The 20,679-nt window shown below is 38.3% G+C and overlaps 1 protein-coding gene across 1 annotated transcript in view; it reads left to right on the top strand.

Moving 5' to 3' along the window:
* ITGBL1 (integrin subunit beta like 1) overlaps positions 1-20,679 on the top strand; it is a 202,375-nt gene that overhangs the window by 164,474 nt on the left and 17,222 nt on the right. Inside the window, exon 8 of the mRNA XM_004577369.2 lies at positions 11,861-11,977. Within this exon, the coding sequence (XP_004577426.2) occupies positions 11,861-11,977 (117 nt within the window). The remainder of the gene's footprint in view (positions 1-11,860; positions 11,978-20,679) is intronic.

Genomic DNA, 20,679 nt, shown 5'->3' with positions numbered 1-20,679 from the left:
CTAAATGATGTAAATGATTTATTACTGACAATAAGTGATATGTAATACTTCTATTGTAAATGCCATTTTTCCCATTGATGCATTTTTGCAAGATTATTATTTTTTATAAATTTGAGCTAATCATAGTTATTTTCTAGTGTCCATTTTATTTATGCACATATTTTTTCCAAGTTTGTATTTCAGTCTTATGTGTAGCTTTAAATAAATTAGTGAGCATTGTTTATCAATATTTTCCCATATTTCTCTTTCTTACACATTTTGGAAAATTGCAGCTTATATTCCTATATAATGGTTTATAATTTAAATCTCCAAATCTAATACTAGTTTGAACCTTTAAATTTTCATATTGAATTCGCTGGACATGTGTTTAGTTGTGAGGATTTCGGAAAAGGACTGATTATTTTTGCAATATGGTTCACTAGTTACAGCAAATATATTTTTGAATTATCCATTTTGCTGAGAAAGTACATGACAGTAATTTCTAGCACTGTAAATGATAATAATGCAATCACACACTCAGGTCCAACAATAGAATAATGGCAAAATCTCAGCAGCTGTCAGCTCTCTGATCCCCAATCAGCATTGTCTCCCCAAGATGCTCAGTGTCCTTGCTTTCATGACAATCACCTCCATGCTTCTTTTTCTTTTTACTCGAAGTGTATATTTCCAAACCCTATGTTGCCTGTTCTTAAACTGTGCATTTTTTTGTGTCTGAGCCTTTGTGCTTTGTGTAGTGTTCTTAGGATTTATGCCTGATGCTGTGTGAATCACCACATAGCATTCTATTTAAGAATATGTGTAAAGAGTAAGTGTTCTGTAATTGAGAAATATTTGGGGCAAATCTCCCCTAGGGCTGTTAGGAATATTATTATACCAACCAACTGGTGTAACCATTCCTACTTTAGGGAATGTGACCAAGAATTTGAGGTGTATTATATATATTTTTTAAAAAATTTATTATTCCATGATATATTTCCTTATGCTCTGGAATTTCCCTTCCCCTTCACCAAATCCCCACCTATCACTAATCTCCCTCATGTCATTAAAACAGTATAGTCCTTTACAATCTATCATAAGTCCATCCTTCTGCTATTAAATGTATCCAGACATTGTGGGAGTGAACAGTAGCAGAGAGTCCAGCATCCTATTGTCAAGATACAGTCAACAGTTTCACTGGGAGTCCATCTTCAATTTGGAAGTAGAGATGCACTGAATTATATCTTCACATCTGTATGTGATAGCTTTTACTACATTGTTTCTATAGTTCTCCTTAAATGAAAAAGCCATAAAACAAAATCAACAGAAAAATAGAAAATTTACCACAACATTACATTAAATAACATGCTACTGAATGACCAATGAAAAAAAAATCAAAAACCTTCTTGAAGAAAACGATGCTACTGTGTGACCTATGAGTCATGGAGGAAATTAATAAGAAAAATAAAAACTTTTTTTGAATGAATGAAAATAATGAAAATATCACCCACCCCAAGATACAGCAAAAACAGTATTGAAAGAGCTATTGATCTCATATTTTGCATGAAGGTTACTTTATATCAGAGAACACATATGATATTTTTGTTTTGGGGATTGACTTGTTTCAATGAACATAATGGTCTCTAGTTGGGGCCATTTGGTTGGAAATGGTAGAATTTCAATCTTTTTAATGGAGTAGAAATGCCACAGTTTCTCCCCCCCCCTCCTCCTCTGACAGGAATATGTGTTGTTTCCATGCTTTGCTTGTGTAGATTGTGCTGCTGTAAGTATAGTGTTTTGAAGAAAGGAAACTAAAAAGAAAAATATCAAAATCCTTGAGATGTAGTTTCTGCTGATCTTTGTTGGTGAGATGTATCTCTTGTAGGCAACAAATAGATGTGTGTGTTTTTTAATTCAGTCTATTAATCTGACATTTGATGAGCTTAAATAATTTATATTCAGTGTTAATATAAATAGGTGGTAATTTGGTCCTGTCATTTAGCAATGGGTTGTTCATTGATTTAGTCCTCTGTTATTTTATTGGCTTGTTATTCACACTTGTCTTTGGTTTTGCTGGGTGCTATTCCTTTGTTTGTGTCAAGAGAACATCCTTAAACATCATTTGTAGGGCATGTTTGGAAGAGGCATATTCTTCTAACTTTTCTTTACTGTGGAAGAATTGTATTTCATTTTCAAAGTCAAAGGAAAGCTTTGATGGGTATGTTATCCTGGGCTGACAATTTTTTTTTGCTTTTAGAATCTGGAATGTGTTGCTGCATTCTCTGCTGGCCTGTTAGAGGTCTCCTGTGAGCTTAGTTGCCATTGCTCTATGTGTCAATTGATTTTTTTTCCCATGCACATTTAAGGATATTTTCCTTATGTTTGATTGGAGAGAGTTTGATTATCATGTGTCTTGGTGAAGATTGCTTTTGGTCAACCCTGTTGGGAGCTCTGTTCCCTCCGCCTCCCGGATGTTGTTTTCCAATTCTTTCTGCACATTAAGGAAATTTTCCTTTATTATTATGTTAAACACATTTTAAGCCTAGCTTCCTTTTCTGTGCCTTCTTGAACTCCCACAACTCTTGTATTTGGCCTTTTAATAATATCTCTTAATTTGGCCTTTTAATAGTATCTCTTAATTCTTGAACACATTTTTTAGCTTGACCCAGCTTCACTTCTAGTGTTTTGAAGGTTTCCCCATTGTGATAAGAAATATCTTCCAATTCTGAGATTTTTTTTCTTCTGTCTATTCATTCGTTTATGGAGACTTTCCATGGAATTTTTAATTTGCTCTATTGCATCCTTAATTTCCAGTGATTTGGCTTGATTTGTTTTAGTGTTGCTATTTCCTATGTGACATATTCCTTAAGTTCCTGTTGTTGATAAGAAGTGTTATAACAAGTGTTTTGAATTCTGTATCCCCCATTTTCTCGATATATTCCTCAATTAACTCTTGAGGTTGGCAAAGGCTTTTGCTCCTTTGTAAGGGAGTCTTCAGTAATATTCATTGTGCTTCTGTCTTGTCTTTTGGTCTTTGTAATTATACTTCTGGTTATCAGATTCTTCTCCTTAGGACAGGTTTCTAAGCTGTGTCACCCACCGATCTGCAATTCAGTTTTACTTATTGCAGTTGGTTCTTTGTTTGCAGTTACTGTGCCACTCTCTCCAGTGAGTTTAGGATCTGGGCTCTTAGGTTACACTTCCACCATGGTCTCTGGAGCATCAGCTCTTGGCTTACTGCTCTCCACCTCCTGTAATCCTGTGCTGGGGCTGCGTTGTTGTCAGTATAATCTTTCTCCCACTTTTGGTTTGATCAGTTCCCAGGATTAGGGTGACACCACGTGTCCTAAATAGCTAGGTTATTGGTGGTGCTGATCTTGCTAGAACCTGCTGGCCAATAGGTCTGAGGGCCACACGACCTATTTTGAGTCATATGTTGCCAAAGTTGGCATTATTTTCGATGTGGGACCAGTGCAATGAACTGAGCTAAGTGAGTTTGCTCCCACTCAGTGCATGCACAGCTCACTGTTGTCTTTGCTCCCAGTCAGTGCATGCACAGCTCGCTGTTGTCCCTGCAGTCTCAAAGCATTTGCCATATTGTATAAAATGGCACCTGATGTGCCACCGGTGGAGTCATGGATCTGCTGGCTGTTAGTTCTGAAGGCTAACCAGATCTATTTTGGGTGGAACCTGCAGGATGTTACATTGTTGCAATGCACTGAATCAGAAATGAGTTTGCTTCCAGCTTAGCGCATGCACAATCCTGCTCCCATAGTCTTTGTCTCCCTACACAAGATGACACCTGATTTGGCTCATACTGGGTGTCTGGGCTGTGAAATCCATCTTGTTCCTGCAGTGCCTGCTTGTTATCTGCTGCTCTGTCTCTGTTCCTGGCCAAATCAAACAAATTAGAAGGACAGGTGATTTGTTGTCTGGGCTCACCTCCTGAGTTTCTAGTGAACTCCCTTTCCCACCTAGTTGCTGCTGTAGTTCTGGGCTCTGGTGACGTTCAGGTGGCTACATGATGAATGGCACCGGGGTATCTGGTCACTGCAACACCACACTGCTATCTCTGCTGCTTTCCTGTTTCCATCAGTGTCCAGATGCCTCTCTACCATTGATCTGTCCTCTCCTATTCCTGGAATGTGCCCTCTCTGCTTCACCCTGGCTAATGTTTCTCTGTTGGAATGTGTCTTTATTCTATTTTGCCATCTTGATTCCTATCATGGATTTCTTATTAGTAGTTTAAGTATCTAATCAAGCACTTCTAATGAAATACTTTCAAGAAGTTTTTATTTAATCCCATCTAATTAATATTTTGGAATACATGAAGATTTTTTAAAGCTTTATTTGAGAGTCCTGGTTATAAAGAGAGAATAATCTTTCATCCATTAGTTAACTTTCCAGATGATTGCAATGACCAGGGATGGGCCAGACCAAAACCAGGAGCCAGGATATTCCCCAGGCTCTTTCATGTCAGTGTCAGGGACCTAAACACTTGGGCAATCTTCTGCAGCTTTCTTGCATTGCCTTTCCTTAAAAAAAAGCATTTTAAATTTATAATTTGTTTTATATGAAATTATGCATTAAAGAAAATGTACATACATTCAAAGATGATGTTAATTTTATGTTTTCATGATTGTAGGAAGACATAATTTTAAATAAGATTTTGATGTGTTACATCATTGTCTGTGCTTAGGGGTATAAATTGTGCTTTATATTGATGTCTTGTCTTAGAGTTTTCTGGTATTTTATGTAAGTGAAATGCCAAATTTGAAATGTGTAGATAAAACCCATTTTGTGCAGGACTCAGAGATATTTGCCTTCTTCATTCTTGGCTAGCATGCTAGTGTATAATGAGCCCTGAGGTATAAGAGAGGACTATCAGCCTTTACAAAGCAGTGTCATTAGATTGATTTTTCCATGTGTTTAAAATACAAGTAGGCAGTGTAAAGTTCAGGTGAGTTTCACTCTGATCACATTGATGTTGCTGGCCGAATTAATTTCTCTTCATGTAATTATTTCTCTTTTCCGTATGTTCCAGAATTTTCTTCTTAAAAATTCAGTTGGTTTCTTTTCAATTCTCTAGGCATTATTTTTTCTTAAAATTTCCGGTTAATCTGCTGTAGAACATCACGCTTACCCATGCCAGAAATGCAGGATTCCTTTATCCTTTTTTCTTGTTATTGAGGGTATTAATTTGATCATCAATTCAGAAGTGACAGTTCTATGTTGATAAGATTAATTATGGGAAAAATAATATGTAGTAAATGTAGGAAGGAAATTAGACTCAATTTTTTATAAAAACTGTGCAGAAGTGAATAGGAAATTTTACAACATGATTGCCTTTTTCCTACTTGCTTATACTTCTGTGGTACTGGGGTATTTAAACTTGGGATCATAGAGTGCATTGAATTTAGGACTTTGCAAAAATCCATAGAAACAAAATGAAGGCAAAGAGGGAGATTGGGAGCAGGAGGAGTAAGGATGGAAATCTGGTTATCTTAGAACTGAACTTTTGAAATCTGTTCTGTTTGTATTAATACAAATTAAAACTTTATAAAGAGTTTTTGGTTTGTGACTTGAATTTGTATGAGTGAATTGTGTAAATCTTATAAGTGTTGCAAGATAATAGATTTTTGTGCAGTTTCAATTTCAAAAGAGGACAGGCATAAAAAGTAAAAATCAAGTATGTACTAAGATACTTTAGAGTCAGTGACAGATTCGATCATAGTGAACTTCTCTCCAATGAAGGACCCGGATGAATTTGTGAATAGCGATGTGGAACACACTTAATGGTTCCTACTATAGTAAACACAAATGCAAGTACTTAGGCGATTGGAAATATGCATTTATTCAAATCCTGTTTCTACCATTAAAACAATCCAATCTGAAAGATACAAAGAGCATATGTTTTCTCCTGTATGTAGTAGATCAGACAGAGTACAAAAGTATGCAGGCCTGGAACAGTCAACTTGCAATTTGCTCTTGTTTATACCCTTGAGAGAGTGTGGTTTTTATACTTCTTACTAATTGAGTATTGCGTTTAGTGCTGTATTAAATCTGAGTATAGAATGGTCTGCAAATTAAAGAGAAAAACGGGGAAACATGTAAGGGGGTTGAGGGAAGGGGAAGAAAAGCAATAGGTCATTATCTTCTTAGATGTGAATCTGAAATATATGAAATTTATCTTTTATATAATAATGAAATGTAACAACTCATACATTAGAGTCAACTACTTATGGATGATTGCTGCCTGATACATCCATTCAATAAACATTGGTTTGAGACATATTGATGAATCAGAAGCAGTTAATTCTGCTATATCTGTGAATGTGCTGGAGTCAAATGATGATTTAACCTGATTGGCAATTTTTGTGGCAGGTGTATGATGGCATCTGACCTACACTTGGAAAGACCAAGTAGGAGTTGTAGCTGAGACAGTAGAACAATGCAGGGTAAGATGTGAACTTCAGGAGGAATGTACTTTTCTTCACTTCCATGTTTAAATAAATTAGCCTTCCCTGTTGCATAGCATTTTACTTGACCATCAGACATCACTAGTATTTAAAAACATACATGCACCAAAATCTATCAGGAAAGTAAATATTTCAAACACAGAATATTAACACTTTGCTAATAAGCTGCATGTAAGAAAGAAGAAATGATTCATCCCCAACATAATAAAATGCTGATGCCTGGAGGAATAATGCAAGTTTCTAAAGAGGCCTAGACAGCAAAAATGCTCATTCCGGAAAAAAATTTACTCAATGCCTTGCAATTTAAATACATTGATCAAAATAAACACCTTTGAGTTGAAACTTACACAAAGTTCTGTCTTTGTGAAAGTTCATGTTTTTCTCTCAGGAGTAAAGTGCTTGATGGTAGCAGAGTCCCAGATATGTAAAAGAGTGGTTAGACCAGAGAGCACTGAGACACATTCTGTAGTGTGTCTCTCTTTTTAAACTCTTATTTTTCGTAATACAGTTGGTAGGTAAAGGGCTTCCCCCTTTTGCTTCCCTTTCCTTCCTGTCCTTATGCCTTCTCCATTGTTCCCTGTGTTTCACAGTAACATAGTCCTTCAGCTGTAGTCTCACTTCCAGCTTCCTGCTCTTCATCTGTGTCATGACATTATAGGTATAAGCTATGAGAAGCAGTCTAGTATTTTGTTGTTAAGGCATATTTAACAGTTTTCTTCTGGGCCTTTTATTCAGGAGTAGAGAATGTATACTAAGAGGACTGCTTACAGACACTGATACCTTCACTCTGTTGAATTCTACTCGACCATTAAAGAGAATGACATGCTACCATTTACATGTGGTCACAACTAGAGATCATTACACTCAATAAGCCAATCCAAAAGGACAAATACCATGTTCTACGTGGTGTAACACAATTTTCCTCCAAAATATAAAACAAAAGGATAGATAGGTAAACACATACACATGTGAAATATCCCGAGTGAATGGTACTGGGAAACAGCAACTGTGTGTGTGTGTGTGTGTCTTTCTGTTCACATTCTGCAGTACTGGATCGTTGGCACATCCATCCATGAAGATGGGTACAGTGTTCAGGAACATCAGGAAGTGACAGAGATCAGGAATTCTGGGTTTCAACATTACCATTGCAAGGATTAACTAGCTGGCTTGAGATAAATCATTTTGACTCATGTCCTTGTGTTCCATCTGTTAAGAAAATTGAGTGAAATCATGAATCCTGACATTTTATAAAAAATGTAAACTGGAGAATGGGTGAATTGAGCCTATTAAGGTACATAAAAATCTCCATACTTATGAATATAGTCACTCAGTGATTTCCAAGATACAATATATGGTTATGAATTTTATTCAAGTTGTTCAATGGATTTCTTGGGAGTATTCTTGATATTTGACTGAATTTAATAATTTTTCTGTCCAACTTCCCTATAACTCCCTTACCTTCCACTTCCGCACCAAATAAGATTCTTGATACAAACAACAGAAACCAACCTTATAAAATTTTTGTTAAAATGATTTAGTGTCCAAATGCAGGTCTGGTCTATGAGCTTCCAAACTGCAGCAAAGCACGCTGAAAGTGCCAGTTCTGTGGCTTTCACTTCTCAATGCCAGCTGCCTTCAAGCTCAACTCTCCTCTCTGAATACTCACTGCTGTGTCATGATACTTGCCTCTCTGCCATGGCTCACACCCGATGCCAGCTACCTTCAAGCTAAACAATCCTCTCTGAATACTCACTACTGTGACATGACACTTGCCTCTCTGCCATGGCTCACACCTGTTTGCTCCCAAACCCAAGAGAAAAGCTTTTACAAACAGTTAGCTGTGTCTGTGGGCATTCTAATGGAGTGGGAGTGGGAGTGGGGGAAGGAGTGAGCCCTACCTTTTCCAGAACCTGGGGATACTTTCCACCTCCAAGCAGAGAGACTCGTTGGAGGGCAGCCGGGGCAATGGAGGCTAGTGCCATATCTCGACAGATTCTCAAAGAATGTGACTCCATGCTTCTGCCAGAAAGGGCTATGAATCACTGCATTAAGACCACATTTAACTACACCTCTAAAAACATGATTCTAAATCCTGCTTTTCTTTATCATGTAACAAATAAAAATTTCTTGAACAAGATACAAGTACAGCAACAGAATGACTAACCACATTTCCGGGTCAGCCCTGAAGTGTCTTAGGATCATTTCAGTGGATGTATAATTATGATGGTCGGGCTAATGACAGAGTAACAGATGTCTCGGAGTGTTGTCACCTAGCTAAATAGCTGGCAAGCTGGTACTGATTTCTCAGACAAAAGGAATTTTTTCTCATGGAGCCTCCTCATGCTACATTATGAGTGTTTGAAGATGCTGTATGGGTGCCCAAGTTTCAAGGTTAAAAAGAGTGGATGTAAATTTTGAACCTGTTTATCATGAAATAGTTCTTGTGTCTCAGTTCCTTAGAGAGTAAATAAAAATGCCAGTGCGTGAATGATATTATGAAAAAGGAATAATGTAATACAGAGTCATGATGTTCTATACATTGTTACAGTTTAAGAAATAACCTCTTAACAGGAGGTCATGTGCGTGGAGCAGGGGAGCACTCCAGGGTGGAGCAGGTGGTAAGGAGAAAGCCTGGATCCCAACCATGAAGACTCCCAGACCTTCACCACAAACTATTAATACGAGCAACAAGGACTATATCCCAACTGCCAAGGAGGCCACAGGGAATTGGATGCCCTCGGAGGCCGAGTACTCTGAGGTCACCCACCCCCAACCGGAGCTTCCACAGGGGATGGAAGAAGTCCAAACACTACAGTGCAGAAACCAACGTCATCGGAAAGACAACCAGAAGCCCTGAGTGGTCTGCAGAAACAGAAGAACAATAAACGTCCTTCCGGACCAGGGAGGAGAGCTTTCTCTGGTCCGAGACTGGCTCCACCTCTGGACCCCCCCTCCCTCGCAATGACCATCGGGATCGCTTCGAAAACCCCTCACAGCAAACAAACAATCATACAAACTAAAAAAAAAAAAAAAAACCTAAAATAAATAAACAACAGAAAGTAGAACTTGAAATCTGACAGGAAAGAGCTGGCATGGATTGGCTCATGCCTCGCTGGGTGGGTCACAAAGATTAGTTTTACTCCTCACCATGGTGCTGAGGATTTTCCTGCACACTCCCCCCCCCAAAAAAAAAAAAAATGTTCTGCACCTAAAATGTTGACATATATCTTGTTAGAGTTACAAGCCAGTCTGGATTATCCTAAAATCTGCCAAGATCAGCAAAATTTTACTTCAACACAACAACTGGCTAAATACTAAGATGAAATGGACACGAAACAGCTGAATGGTGCCTTATGGCCATTTTAAGGTATAGAGCAGCCGGTCCTGTATATGAACTAAATTGAAATGTCAATGAGCTAATCATAGGTTGTGGCTAGGACTTGTTTTCCTTAATTTTTGTTTTTTTTCTTTTTAATACACTGGTTACTCAAAACCATGTCAATTCCATAACATTGCAAATTGCTGTTGATGTTATATTGGGACTCTTAATTGACTGTGATGATATTCTGCCAGCTCAAACTTCAGACCAGAAAAGGTCTCCCCAAGAAACTGTTCAACCAATCTGGACAATAAGTAGCTGGACTCTATGCTTGGTATATGTTTGCAATGAAAGAATCTTGATTGAATTTGAACTGTAATACTGCATCAAGGTGGAGGAATCCACCGGGGGGAGGGGAGGGGGAGGGAGGGGGGGATTCCCAGAGCCTATGAAACTGTCACATAATGCAAAATAATTAACAATAAAAAAAAAAAAAAAAAAAAAAAAGAAATAATGATGAAAGTCTTAATAATTAACCTTAAGGAGGATTTGTAGATATGGATTTCATAGCTCTTTACAAATAAAGTATACTAAATGTTTGATTTGAAAATATTCATAGTTTGACTAATTCAGGGATTGCTAAATTATGACCCAAGTTTATCCCCCAAAATAAAGCTTGTACTTTTAAAATGAAAGTTGAAAGTAAGGAATTTAGGCCATTATTCCATTGTGAAGAAGCTTTTGTAAGCTTCTATAAACTGAGATTAACTACAAATGGTCATTAAATTGTCACACACACACACTACACAACAAATAGCCTTGCAAAGAAATAGGTGAAGGAAATGAGCAGGCACTTTTCAAAAGAACAAGTTCAAATGGCTAATAAAAGTGTGAAAAATTGCCCAGGCTCCTTAACTATTAGGGAAATACAAATAAAAACTACATTGAGATTGCCTCTAACTCCAGTGAGATTGGGCTACATTCAGAACTCTACTAACAACACCTGTTGGTGTGGATGTGGGGGAGAAGGTACAACTCCGCTCTTGGCGGGGTGTAGGTCAGTGAAGAAACTATGGAAGTCAGTATAGAGAGTGCTAAGTGAGCTGAAAATTGATCTACCATATGATCCAGAATGTTGGATTTGTGACTGTCGCTGAAAGACTATAATATTGTAATAATCTAGGGGAAAATGTTTTGGGAAGAGAATGTGGACGGAAGAAGGGGAGGGGAGGTGGAATCCCTGTACTTGCAAAACTGAATCATGGAAATCATAGTACATTTCTTTTTGTACTTTTATTATGAAAATGTTTCTCATGTAACTAATCAGTTCCAAATTAGTTTTTTTTTAAATTTATTTATTATTTTTAATTCATTAATTACATTGTATTATGTGACACAGTTTCATAGGTACTTGGATTCTCCCCACCCCTCCTCCAAATTAGTTTTAAAGGAACCATATTATGCAAAATTATGCCAAAACTGTAAAATTGACTTACTTTAATTTTTATTTGAGAATCAGAGGTGGGAGGAAACCTCCCCAGCTATCCATTTACTCCCCAAAATGCCCAGAAACTCGAATCAAGTCTATTGCATGGATGGCAGGAACTAGTTACTTTAATCATCACCAGTGTTTGCCATGCCTTCTGGGTTAGCAGGTAGCAGGAGTCAGTGGGTGAATTCAGGTATCCTACCCAGGCACTCCCTTGTGGATGCAGGCATTTTACCTGCTATCTCAACTAGTAGACTGAATACCACCTCAAGCTACCTAAGTGGACTCATCAAACTAAATGGATTTGAAATAGCCAGAAAGCTTCATAATCAGTTTTTTTAAATCAATGAAACAAAAATAGGGAATGTTAAATGTGAATAACTCTGAGCCATAAATTACCATCCCATAAATCAACCACCTTGACATTTGTGCTTGGCCTTCAGTATACCATGTGATATCACAAAAGTTATTTGTCAAGATATCATGAGACACAGGTCAGAACTGGCCCTGAAAATTGGAGATGAAAACTGTGCTTGTTTCTTCTAAAGCCTTTCGGATACTGTGAGTGTCCTAAAAAGTACACTCTCTATTTTCCAGGGAAATGCGAATGTGGGAAATGCACCTGTTACCCTCCAGGAGACCAGAGGGTGCACGGGAAGACATGTGAGTGTGACGACCGGCGCTGTGAAGACCTAGATGGTGTGGTCTGTGGAGGTAGGAGCAGCTCAGTGTCTCACACTCCCTGCACGCAACTTGGTTCTTCACCCACTTTTCTTGTTCTAGTTATTAACAAAAACTTGTTGGTAAAAATAAAGATAAGCAAAAAGTAGTATACAATTTGACTTAAAAACAGTATAAAATTAGGTTCACAAATGCCTTCATGTCCTAAATTCTTGATTTCGGGAGCATAAGAATATAAGATTGTTGAGTCTAAACACTAGATACGATGATACTCTATGATAGTAATATAAGAGTATATAATAGAGATTTTGTTGTAAGTCAACACTTTAATAAAATTTTGTCATTTTACACATAACATGAAAAAAACACACATTTAAAAATGTAAGAGCACACTGTAAGCACAGACAAAATCATAAGAGCAATACCCCTAGTTTCCATGGTGGCTCTCAGACCCAAGCAAGCGTTGTCTGACTGTAATAGGTTTCCTAGAGTGCAAAATGAAGCAGAGACTGGTTATTTCAGTCATCAGGGGTTTTATTTTGTAGAGATGGTTTCATTCGGGTTTCCAGTGTTAGTGATGTGAAATGAACAAGGAACGGCTTTAAATGTTATTGCGTATCTCCAAGGTCATTGCTACGGAAAAGTAGAAACCAAAACACCTGTAGTACTTTTGGAATATGCTTGAGTTACTGGGAACCCTCTGTCCTGCCTTCTCTCTGCGAGGTCCCTTCTCTCTGCCTCCCTGTGCATTCCCTCTCACCAACTACAATGTCTTCACCATGTAATGATGGACACTTTCTTCCTTCATTTCTGAGAACCAAGAGCAAATGGTCATTAACAAAATAAAAAAACCTGTTGTGCTGGAGGTTTTCTGATACTATCATTATGACAGCCACCTTCAGAAACTGTTTATGCTTTCTTTACTTAGCAAATGGAAAGGTGAGTGTAGTTTGAAGAACCAACAACCCGTAAGTAAAGAGTAGAAGATCCAGGATTTACTTCCTAAATCTTTTTCTGTCCCACAATTTTCCCCAGAAGAACATCAAATACTTGCATGCTATAGCAATTTGGTCATCAGGTTAGATCAGGTTAGATAAAAGACTAATGTGTAAATTTTCATGCCAATTAATTATTTAACAGCAGGAAATGCAAATAATCAGATTAGTAGTCTGTAAGGAAACCTTATAGAAAATTCAAGAAAAAGGTTTGGTTGCAAGTAAATTGTTTTTAAAACTAGGGAAATCCTATTAGAAGAGTTGCAGAAGTGGTAGGACATGAATGGCAGCCAGTAAAAACTGCGATCAGTCTAGCACTGCCTTGTACTGGGATAAACACACAGTTCTTAGACATCCATCAGCTCTTCACTAAGGACTGCTTCTAGGAGGTACCCCCCCCCCAAGCCACTTCACAGGTGTGTGAGATCAACAGGCTCTGGAGCCACACGTGGAAGTCAGCAAGAAGACAAGTGAGAAGGGCTCTTGCAGGGTCACGACTGCACCTGCCGTACTCTCCTTGCCAGAGGAGCCTGGCTCTCCTGCCAGGCAGGCTGGGTGTTTTCTTTGGATTCTGCCAGACAGCCTGTGATTCTTTGAGCACTGTCTGGATTTTTGAGAACATTGAACTTACTAATTTTTTTTGGAAGGATTAACAGTAGATTGGGAAACGGCCAAGGACATGCTAAAACACTGTTATCCTGACATCCTTGTTTATGATATAGAAAATCCTTACACATTCAAGGACTAATTCTTAGAGATGACATATAACCTAGAGAATTAATGTTACCCAATATAGATGATAGAGTAAAAATTAATTACAGACAATGAATACATTTTCAAGTTCCCTATTTGTTGCCGCCCCTATATACTCCTCTATGCTCAGTATGTAGCTAGCAACAGGCAGATGTTTATAATGTCTTTGATGACAATAAATATATTCATTCTCATCTGCTTTTCTTTAAATTTCAGCAGCCAAGTTTAATATTAAAATATTTTATTGACTGAAAGATCTCTGAATATTTCCCCAGTGTGAAAGAAGGGTCATTAAATTCACTTTGACCTTTGAATAACGTTCTTGAGAAATGTGAGATTGGAATAACATAAATAATTGGTGTTTATTGTTCATAATATTTCCTTCACCTGCTTGTTGACTTCCTTAACATCTGGCTAATGGCACTGGGCTTTAAGTTCTGCCCCAAATGTGACCCCAGGGCTCATACACCTGTCCCCATACATTCTACTGAACCCTGTTACTTCAAAAGTGATGGTTCCTGGGAGGTGAGAGGTCTCTACAGAGACTGATCATGTTCCTTATAAGGGCCCTAGAGCTAGAATTGCTGAATTGCTGCTTCTGATTTACCAGTCTGCACAGACACTGCCTCCTCTTCCTCAGCCAGGAAATCCCAGGATGTAGGTGACTCGTGTTACACATGCTGCTGATGTTCTATTACCATTCTCTTGGACTCTGAATTAGTGAACACCAAATTCCTGAGGGAAATACAGGATTAGATGCCTGCCTTTGGCCATAGTATTTTAATCAGCCCATCAACATATATCTTTATTTTTCTTTCTGTTTAAATTTGCATTATATAATATTTTATTGGTTCATTAATCTTGAACTCATGGCCAAAACCTCAATAGCTCCTGCCAGAACATAGCTTTACAAGCATGAGCATTTCCTCCATAAGCTCATCATGGCTCTCTTAAGTGTTAGACTTGGAGATACTGGGCTACATTTCGATCTTAGGAGGCCATTTAAAATTTTGAAATCATGCCCTCTCTCCCCAAAAAACTCAAATTCAAAAGCTTAGCATGGATTCTTGTATTTAAAGGATGCCGGGCTACAGTTTGCAGGCTGCAGGCAGAGCGTGACCTGCTGTAGTCTCAGTGGGTAACGTGACTCCCAGGGGCTCAGTGCTCACCTGCAGGTGTGTTCTTAATGCCTGGGGAAGCTCTGTGAGTGTCGATAATGTGTAAATGGCAAATGCATGTCAGTAAGAAGGCAGATTTGCAAATGCAAACCTGTAAATAACAAAAAGGAGCTGCAATTCAATTGTTTTTCAGACTGTGATTTATGGGTAACTGCTAGGAAAATTCTTAGATTTTTAATTTTTCTATGTTCTATGTTCTTTATTTGCTAAATTTTTATACAGTAACAAACTTTTGTGTATCTTGTAAATACATGCTGATATGTTTCATCTTATCCTGCGTACCACCTACATAAGACCCTCTTCCGTCCTTCATTTCTTATTTCTTCTTTTATTTTTTACATTGACATACTCTCAGTCTATCATCAAAAACTTGACCTGAATACACACAAGACCATGGTTTGTTTATACAGAAAACAAAATATGTGTATGAACAAAATTTTTTGAGATTTGATGATTTTTCCATAGCTCTTGTCTGGACTCTTGAGAAACAAGGGTTTTGCCTGCTTAAAACTTGGTTGAGTTTTTCTATTTTCTAATCATTGCATTACAGAAAGAATTACATGTCCTTAAATTCAGCTTTAAAATGTACTTAAAAAGGAACAAATTCCATTTCCATGTATTTCACAATACAGATTTAGGAGCATAGTGGTACTTAGCACCCCAGCCTCCCTCGTGTGCGTGTCCCTCCCCATCATCCTTCTGTATTTCTTACTGATTTATTTTTCAATTTTTATAATGCATACTTCCACTTCATAATCACAGATTTAACATTTTATTGGGTAAAGGCTTTAGCAAATAACAAGTAGAACAAATCCCTACTATTCTTCAAGAGTGTGTACTCAGCCTGAAAGCAATAATGAAATCTCAAAATGGCCCTCTGGTTCTGTGTCTCATTCATATTTGTAAGAAAATGGAAGAGATATTCCATTAGCCAACAGAATGTATTCTATAAGAGAGAGAAATGCAGCAAAGAGGGAAAGAAGGAAAAGACGGAGGGAGCAGAGGTCAAAAATCATAGTGATCATGTTGGTGAGGCAGTCACAAGACCACGTGTCTCTCGCGAACACTTAACATTGTTTATGTTAAGGGCAGTATGGTGCAGTGGTTAAGGCAATGCGGTCAAATTTTCTTCGGTGTACCCCCAGCTTCATCAACTGACTACCTCAGTAATCTCAGAACTTTATAGAACTTCCATTTTGTATCTGTACAATGGTGATCATAATACTTTATTTCTAGAATTGCAAGATTAAATGAGCTCATGCATGTAAAGTACTTGGGACAATTCCTGGCACACAAGTTACTGCCATTAGAAAATATTGAGAAACAAAAACTCAATCTGTTCTGATCCCTGACTCCCTTATCTTCATTGGGCAGCATGAATAATCTCTCCTTTCTGTCCTTTTGTGCATAAAATAAACTGTCTCCTCACTCTTCACTCTGCATCAGCAAGTAGGATGGCCAGGGTCATCTGTATTAGAATCATCCTTAATGATTCCTGATCAGAAATCTGCCTTTTATGGGGAAGATTTGAGTGGCTCTACCCAAGCAAGGCAGAGTGCAATGGCAGCTATGAGCCCTTAACTCGCACAGCGAGTGCCACCAGTTTCTATAGTTCCATCTGTCTAAAATTATCCTTCTTATTTATCTAAAAATGGTCATTGTTATTTTTAAAAAGGAAGAAAATGTCTCTTTGTTTAGTACATCTCCTATCATGTAAATGACACATTCTGGTAATAAATCAGCAAGGACTCATGGCACATACACCTTGCCCATTTTACCTGTAATATCAGACTTATGTGCTTCATTCCTCTTGGTTGGGGCTGAAGCCCATCTAAATTGGACTGATTTTACCAAATGTGCCTAGTGATCTTTAATTTCCCTGATCATAGGAAATGTTTCGAATCATGCAGGTTATTGCACGTGACCTCTCTTTGACATAATCTGAGAGCTCATAACTTCTTATTGTTCACATGTCAGAGCTTTCATACTCACTCTAGTGTTTGTTTGGAGATGGCTTCCAAGGGCATGTGAGTGTAGTCATAACAACGCATGCTGAGTTGAATGGGGAGTGGGGATAGTGTGTATAATGTGATTTAGATAGACTTGAAGACTGGAAAGAACAGTTGCAGGGCTAAAACAACAGTGTGAGATGCTTTCGAAAGCCATGATAATGGCCTGAGGTTAACTCAAGGGATGACAGAAGAATCGTAGAAGAGGTTTGGTCATGGAAATAACAAATCATCCTATTTTTAAAAGTATCTGGGTTGTCTGAATTTGTTCTGAAACAACACTGGGCACTTGTCACTTTGAATGTCCTCTATGACTGTAGACCCTGATTCAGCTGACCCAGAGGCCTTTGCTGCCAGACTTGATGGGGTCACCTGCTGTGGCTAACTGGGCATTCTGTACCTGGCGACTAAGTCCTTGAAAGTCTGCTGAGAAAGAGATAGCTTAAAGATATGGCCTGAGCCCTGCATGATAGCCTAGCGACTGAAGTCCTCACATTGAACACACCAGGATCCCAATGGGTGCTTCCCGTCCAGCTCGCTGCTTGTGACCTAGGAAAGCAATCGAGCACGGCCCAAACCCTTGGGACCCTGCATCCACGTGGGAGACCTGGAAGCAACTCTGGACTTTTGGCTTCGGGTTGGCTCAGCTCCAGCTGTTGCAGCCACTTGAGGAGTGAACATCAGATGGAAGATCTTCCTCTCTGTCTCCTCTGTATATCTGCCTTTCCAATAAAAATAAATAAATCTCTTTCAAAAGATATGACCTTATTATGAGGACTTAGGGTGAGAAAATTTTGGAAAAGGATCAGGAAATAGAACAGGAAGTGGTTGAATTATGGAGACATCAAGAGGAAACCTGGTACAGGGATACAGTACCTAGTTTAGTGTACCTGGCACAGTGGGGCAGCTAGATGTTTAGATGAGACATGCTTTTGATGAATAATGCTCTCCACTGACTGAAAAAAACAAGCGTTATAGATGAGGGAATTGTGATATATTGTGCTTTTGTTCCTTGATCAGAATTCTTAATCCTGTGTTCACTTCTCCTCTGAATAACTCATCGCTGTTTTTGTCATTCTTTCACATTAGTGAGAACTCTTAGTAAGTCCTTCTGAAATTGTTCTGCACATCCTGCATACTGCAACAGCTTCTTTATAACATGAGGATGGCATTGGCCACATTCCTAAACCTCTTTTCTTCATTTAGGTTCAATTCTGATGAACATAACCAGTTCATTCTCTCTCTCCTTCCCTCCTTGCCTAAACCCTTTTCCTCCTCTCTTTCTCCTTCATTTTTACCCTGATTAAGTTGCTATACACACACAAAATTTGGGTGAAAGTTGATGCTTGAGACCTTTTATTTGAATAATTATAAAGGAAGAAGAAATAAAGATAAGAAGCAAAACAGTCAGACCTGTTGCCTGTTTTATGACGTGAGAATTCTTCAGGTTCAATATGCCACTTGACATGCATCTTGAAAAGCCAGAGTTTGGGTGTACAGAAATTTGATGTGAAGAATTTAGAACTGAGAAATTTTCTTGCATCTAGTGTTGCAATTTTATTTTTTGATTGGGTCAATGCTTGGGAAGATTTTTTTAATACTTTTTACTATTTTTGTCATGTATATACATTATTTTGTTTCTGATCATCATAGTTCAATCATGTTTAGACATTAGAATTTTTTAAAGTTTTACTTATTTTTATTGGAAAGGCAGATTTATAAAGAGAAGGAGAGACAGAGAAAAATATCTTCATTGCTGGTTCACTCCCCAAATGGCCACGATGGTCAGAGCCAAGTTGATTCAAAACCAAAAGCCAAGAACTTCGTCTCTGTCTCCCATGTTGGTGCATGGTCCCAAGACTTTTGGAGCATCCTCCACTGCTTTTGCAGACCATAAGCAGGCAGCTGGATGGGAAGCGGAGCAGCCGGAACACAGACTGGCACATGCATAGCATTCTGACACTTGCAAGGTGAAGATTTAGGCAATGAGCCATTGACCCAGGTTCTGTTGAACCAGACCCAGACATTAAGATTATATAGAATGTTTTAAAATTAATGTTTTCTTTTCAACATTTACAAAAAGAAAATGTAACTCGTAACAAATAAATCACCCATAAATCCATTACTCAAAATGTTTCATTTAGTGATTTTAGTGAGTTTTTTGAGGGATATAACTTTTATTTTAAAAAAATCTAGGTTTGGGCCCGGCGCGATGGCTTAGTGGTTAAAGTTCCTCTCCTTGCATGTCCGGGATCCCATATGGGCACCAGTTCTAGTCCCAGCAGCCCCGCTTTCCATCCAGCTCCCTGCTTGTGGCCTGGGAATGCGGTCAAGGATGGCTCAAGGCCTTGGAACCCTGCACCCGTGTGGGAGACTTGGAAGAGGCTCCTGGCTCTTGGCTTCAGATCTGCTCAGCTCCAGCCATTGTGGCCACTTTGGGAGTGAATCATCAGACGGAAGATCTTCCTTTCTGTCTCTCTTCCTCTCTGTATATCTGACTTTGCAATAAAAATAAAATAAATCTTTTTAAAAAATATAGGCTTACAAATTTTGTTTAGGCAATTTAGTGTTTTGAGACAGTCTGCTCTAATGATGTATTTCTTTGATTTGTGTATGCATGTATTTTCTGTTATTTTTTTTCTTTATTTAGGATTTACATAAATGAAAGTAGCCATTTCCTTTTGTGCCAAGAGAGGCAGTGCTGCAAAGGAACACAATGCCAAACTCACTTTCAGAGTGGCTAGAGTTTGGGTCTGACTCTTCGCTGTGAGTTGTAATAACTCCAGCAGGTTACCTGGTTTCTTTAGGTTACCCTGGTGTACAATAATGATGACAATATTCTCCTTTTAGATTTCTGGAAAGAATGAGATCCAAAGAATCAAATGGATCTGGTCTCTGTGCCAAGTGGACCTGCAAAGAGAGCCTCCTATCTGTAGTAAACAGCGAGTGTCTGAAGTGGCTTCTCTGTCACAAGATATCAGGGAGAATCTTTGAAGTATCTCAAAGCACTGGCCACCAAGTGCTTGAGAAGAAAGTTGGAGTCTTGAAGTGCTGTGTGCCAGGGAGGAAACCCAAGCAGTGTTTCTAAAGTGCCTGTTCTCTACCATCATGTATCAGCAAGTGGCAGGTGCATCTCACAGAACCAGAAATGGGTATAAGGACATTACTCCTTCCTTTGGAAAATCAGGATCACTAATTTGCCTGATTTTATCAGCTCACCATGAGACATAGGACAAAAGTCTGTGACGTTTCACCTCGTGTGTTGGTCTGTGACCACAGAGCAACGTTCAGGTCCTTGATCATAAATCAGACCTGGCACCATTTTAGCGAAAATGCAAGTAAATGAAGAACATATTCACAAACCTACTTAATCAGCAAGGGCATGAAAACCAAGAGCCAGTTGTTTTTTTTTTTTTAAACTCACTTTCCTAACACTGAAATGAAAGATGATCAAACCAATTTTAATAGGTTGGGCTTAATTAGCAATTGTACCTGAAGGTGAAGGCACCTCAGCTCTTGATTTCAAGCAGTTCAGTTTTGATTACACCAACATCACAACTTGAAAATTAGTCATGAAAATGACTAGCAAAAAAGAAAATCACTACAGAGGCCATTTGTCATTTAATTAACTTCTTTGTGAGTTATGGATAATCATCATAGGCCACAGGTGAACCCTCTCAAAACGCCTTATTTACCGTAAAACCTAACAATAGATGCTTTCTTACTGGACACTGTTTAAAAATATGGTTTGTCCATACTGATAGTCCCTAACATTTACTCATGTTTAATTCACATAAGGA

This window comes from Ochotona princeps, chromosome 12 (assembly GCF_030435755.1).
Source record: "Ochotona princeps isolate mOchPri1 chromosome 12, mOchPri1.hap1, whole genome shotgun sequence".
Lineage (NCBI taxonomy): Eukaryota > Metazoa > Chordata > Mammalia > Lagomorpha > Ochotonidae > Ochotona > Ochotona princeps.
This window is presented reverse-complemented; position numbering and strand designations above follow the sequence as displayed.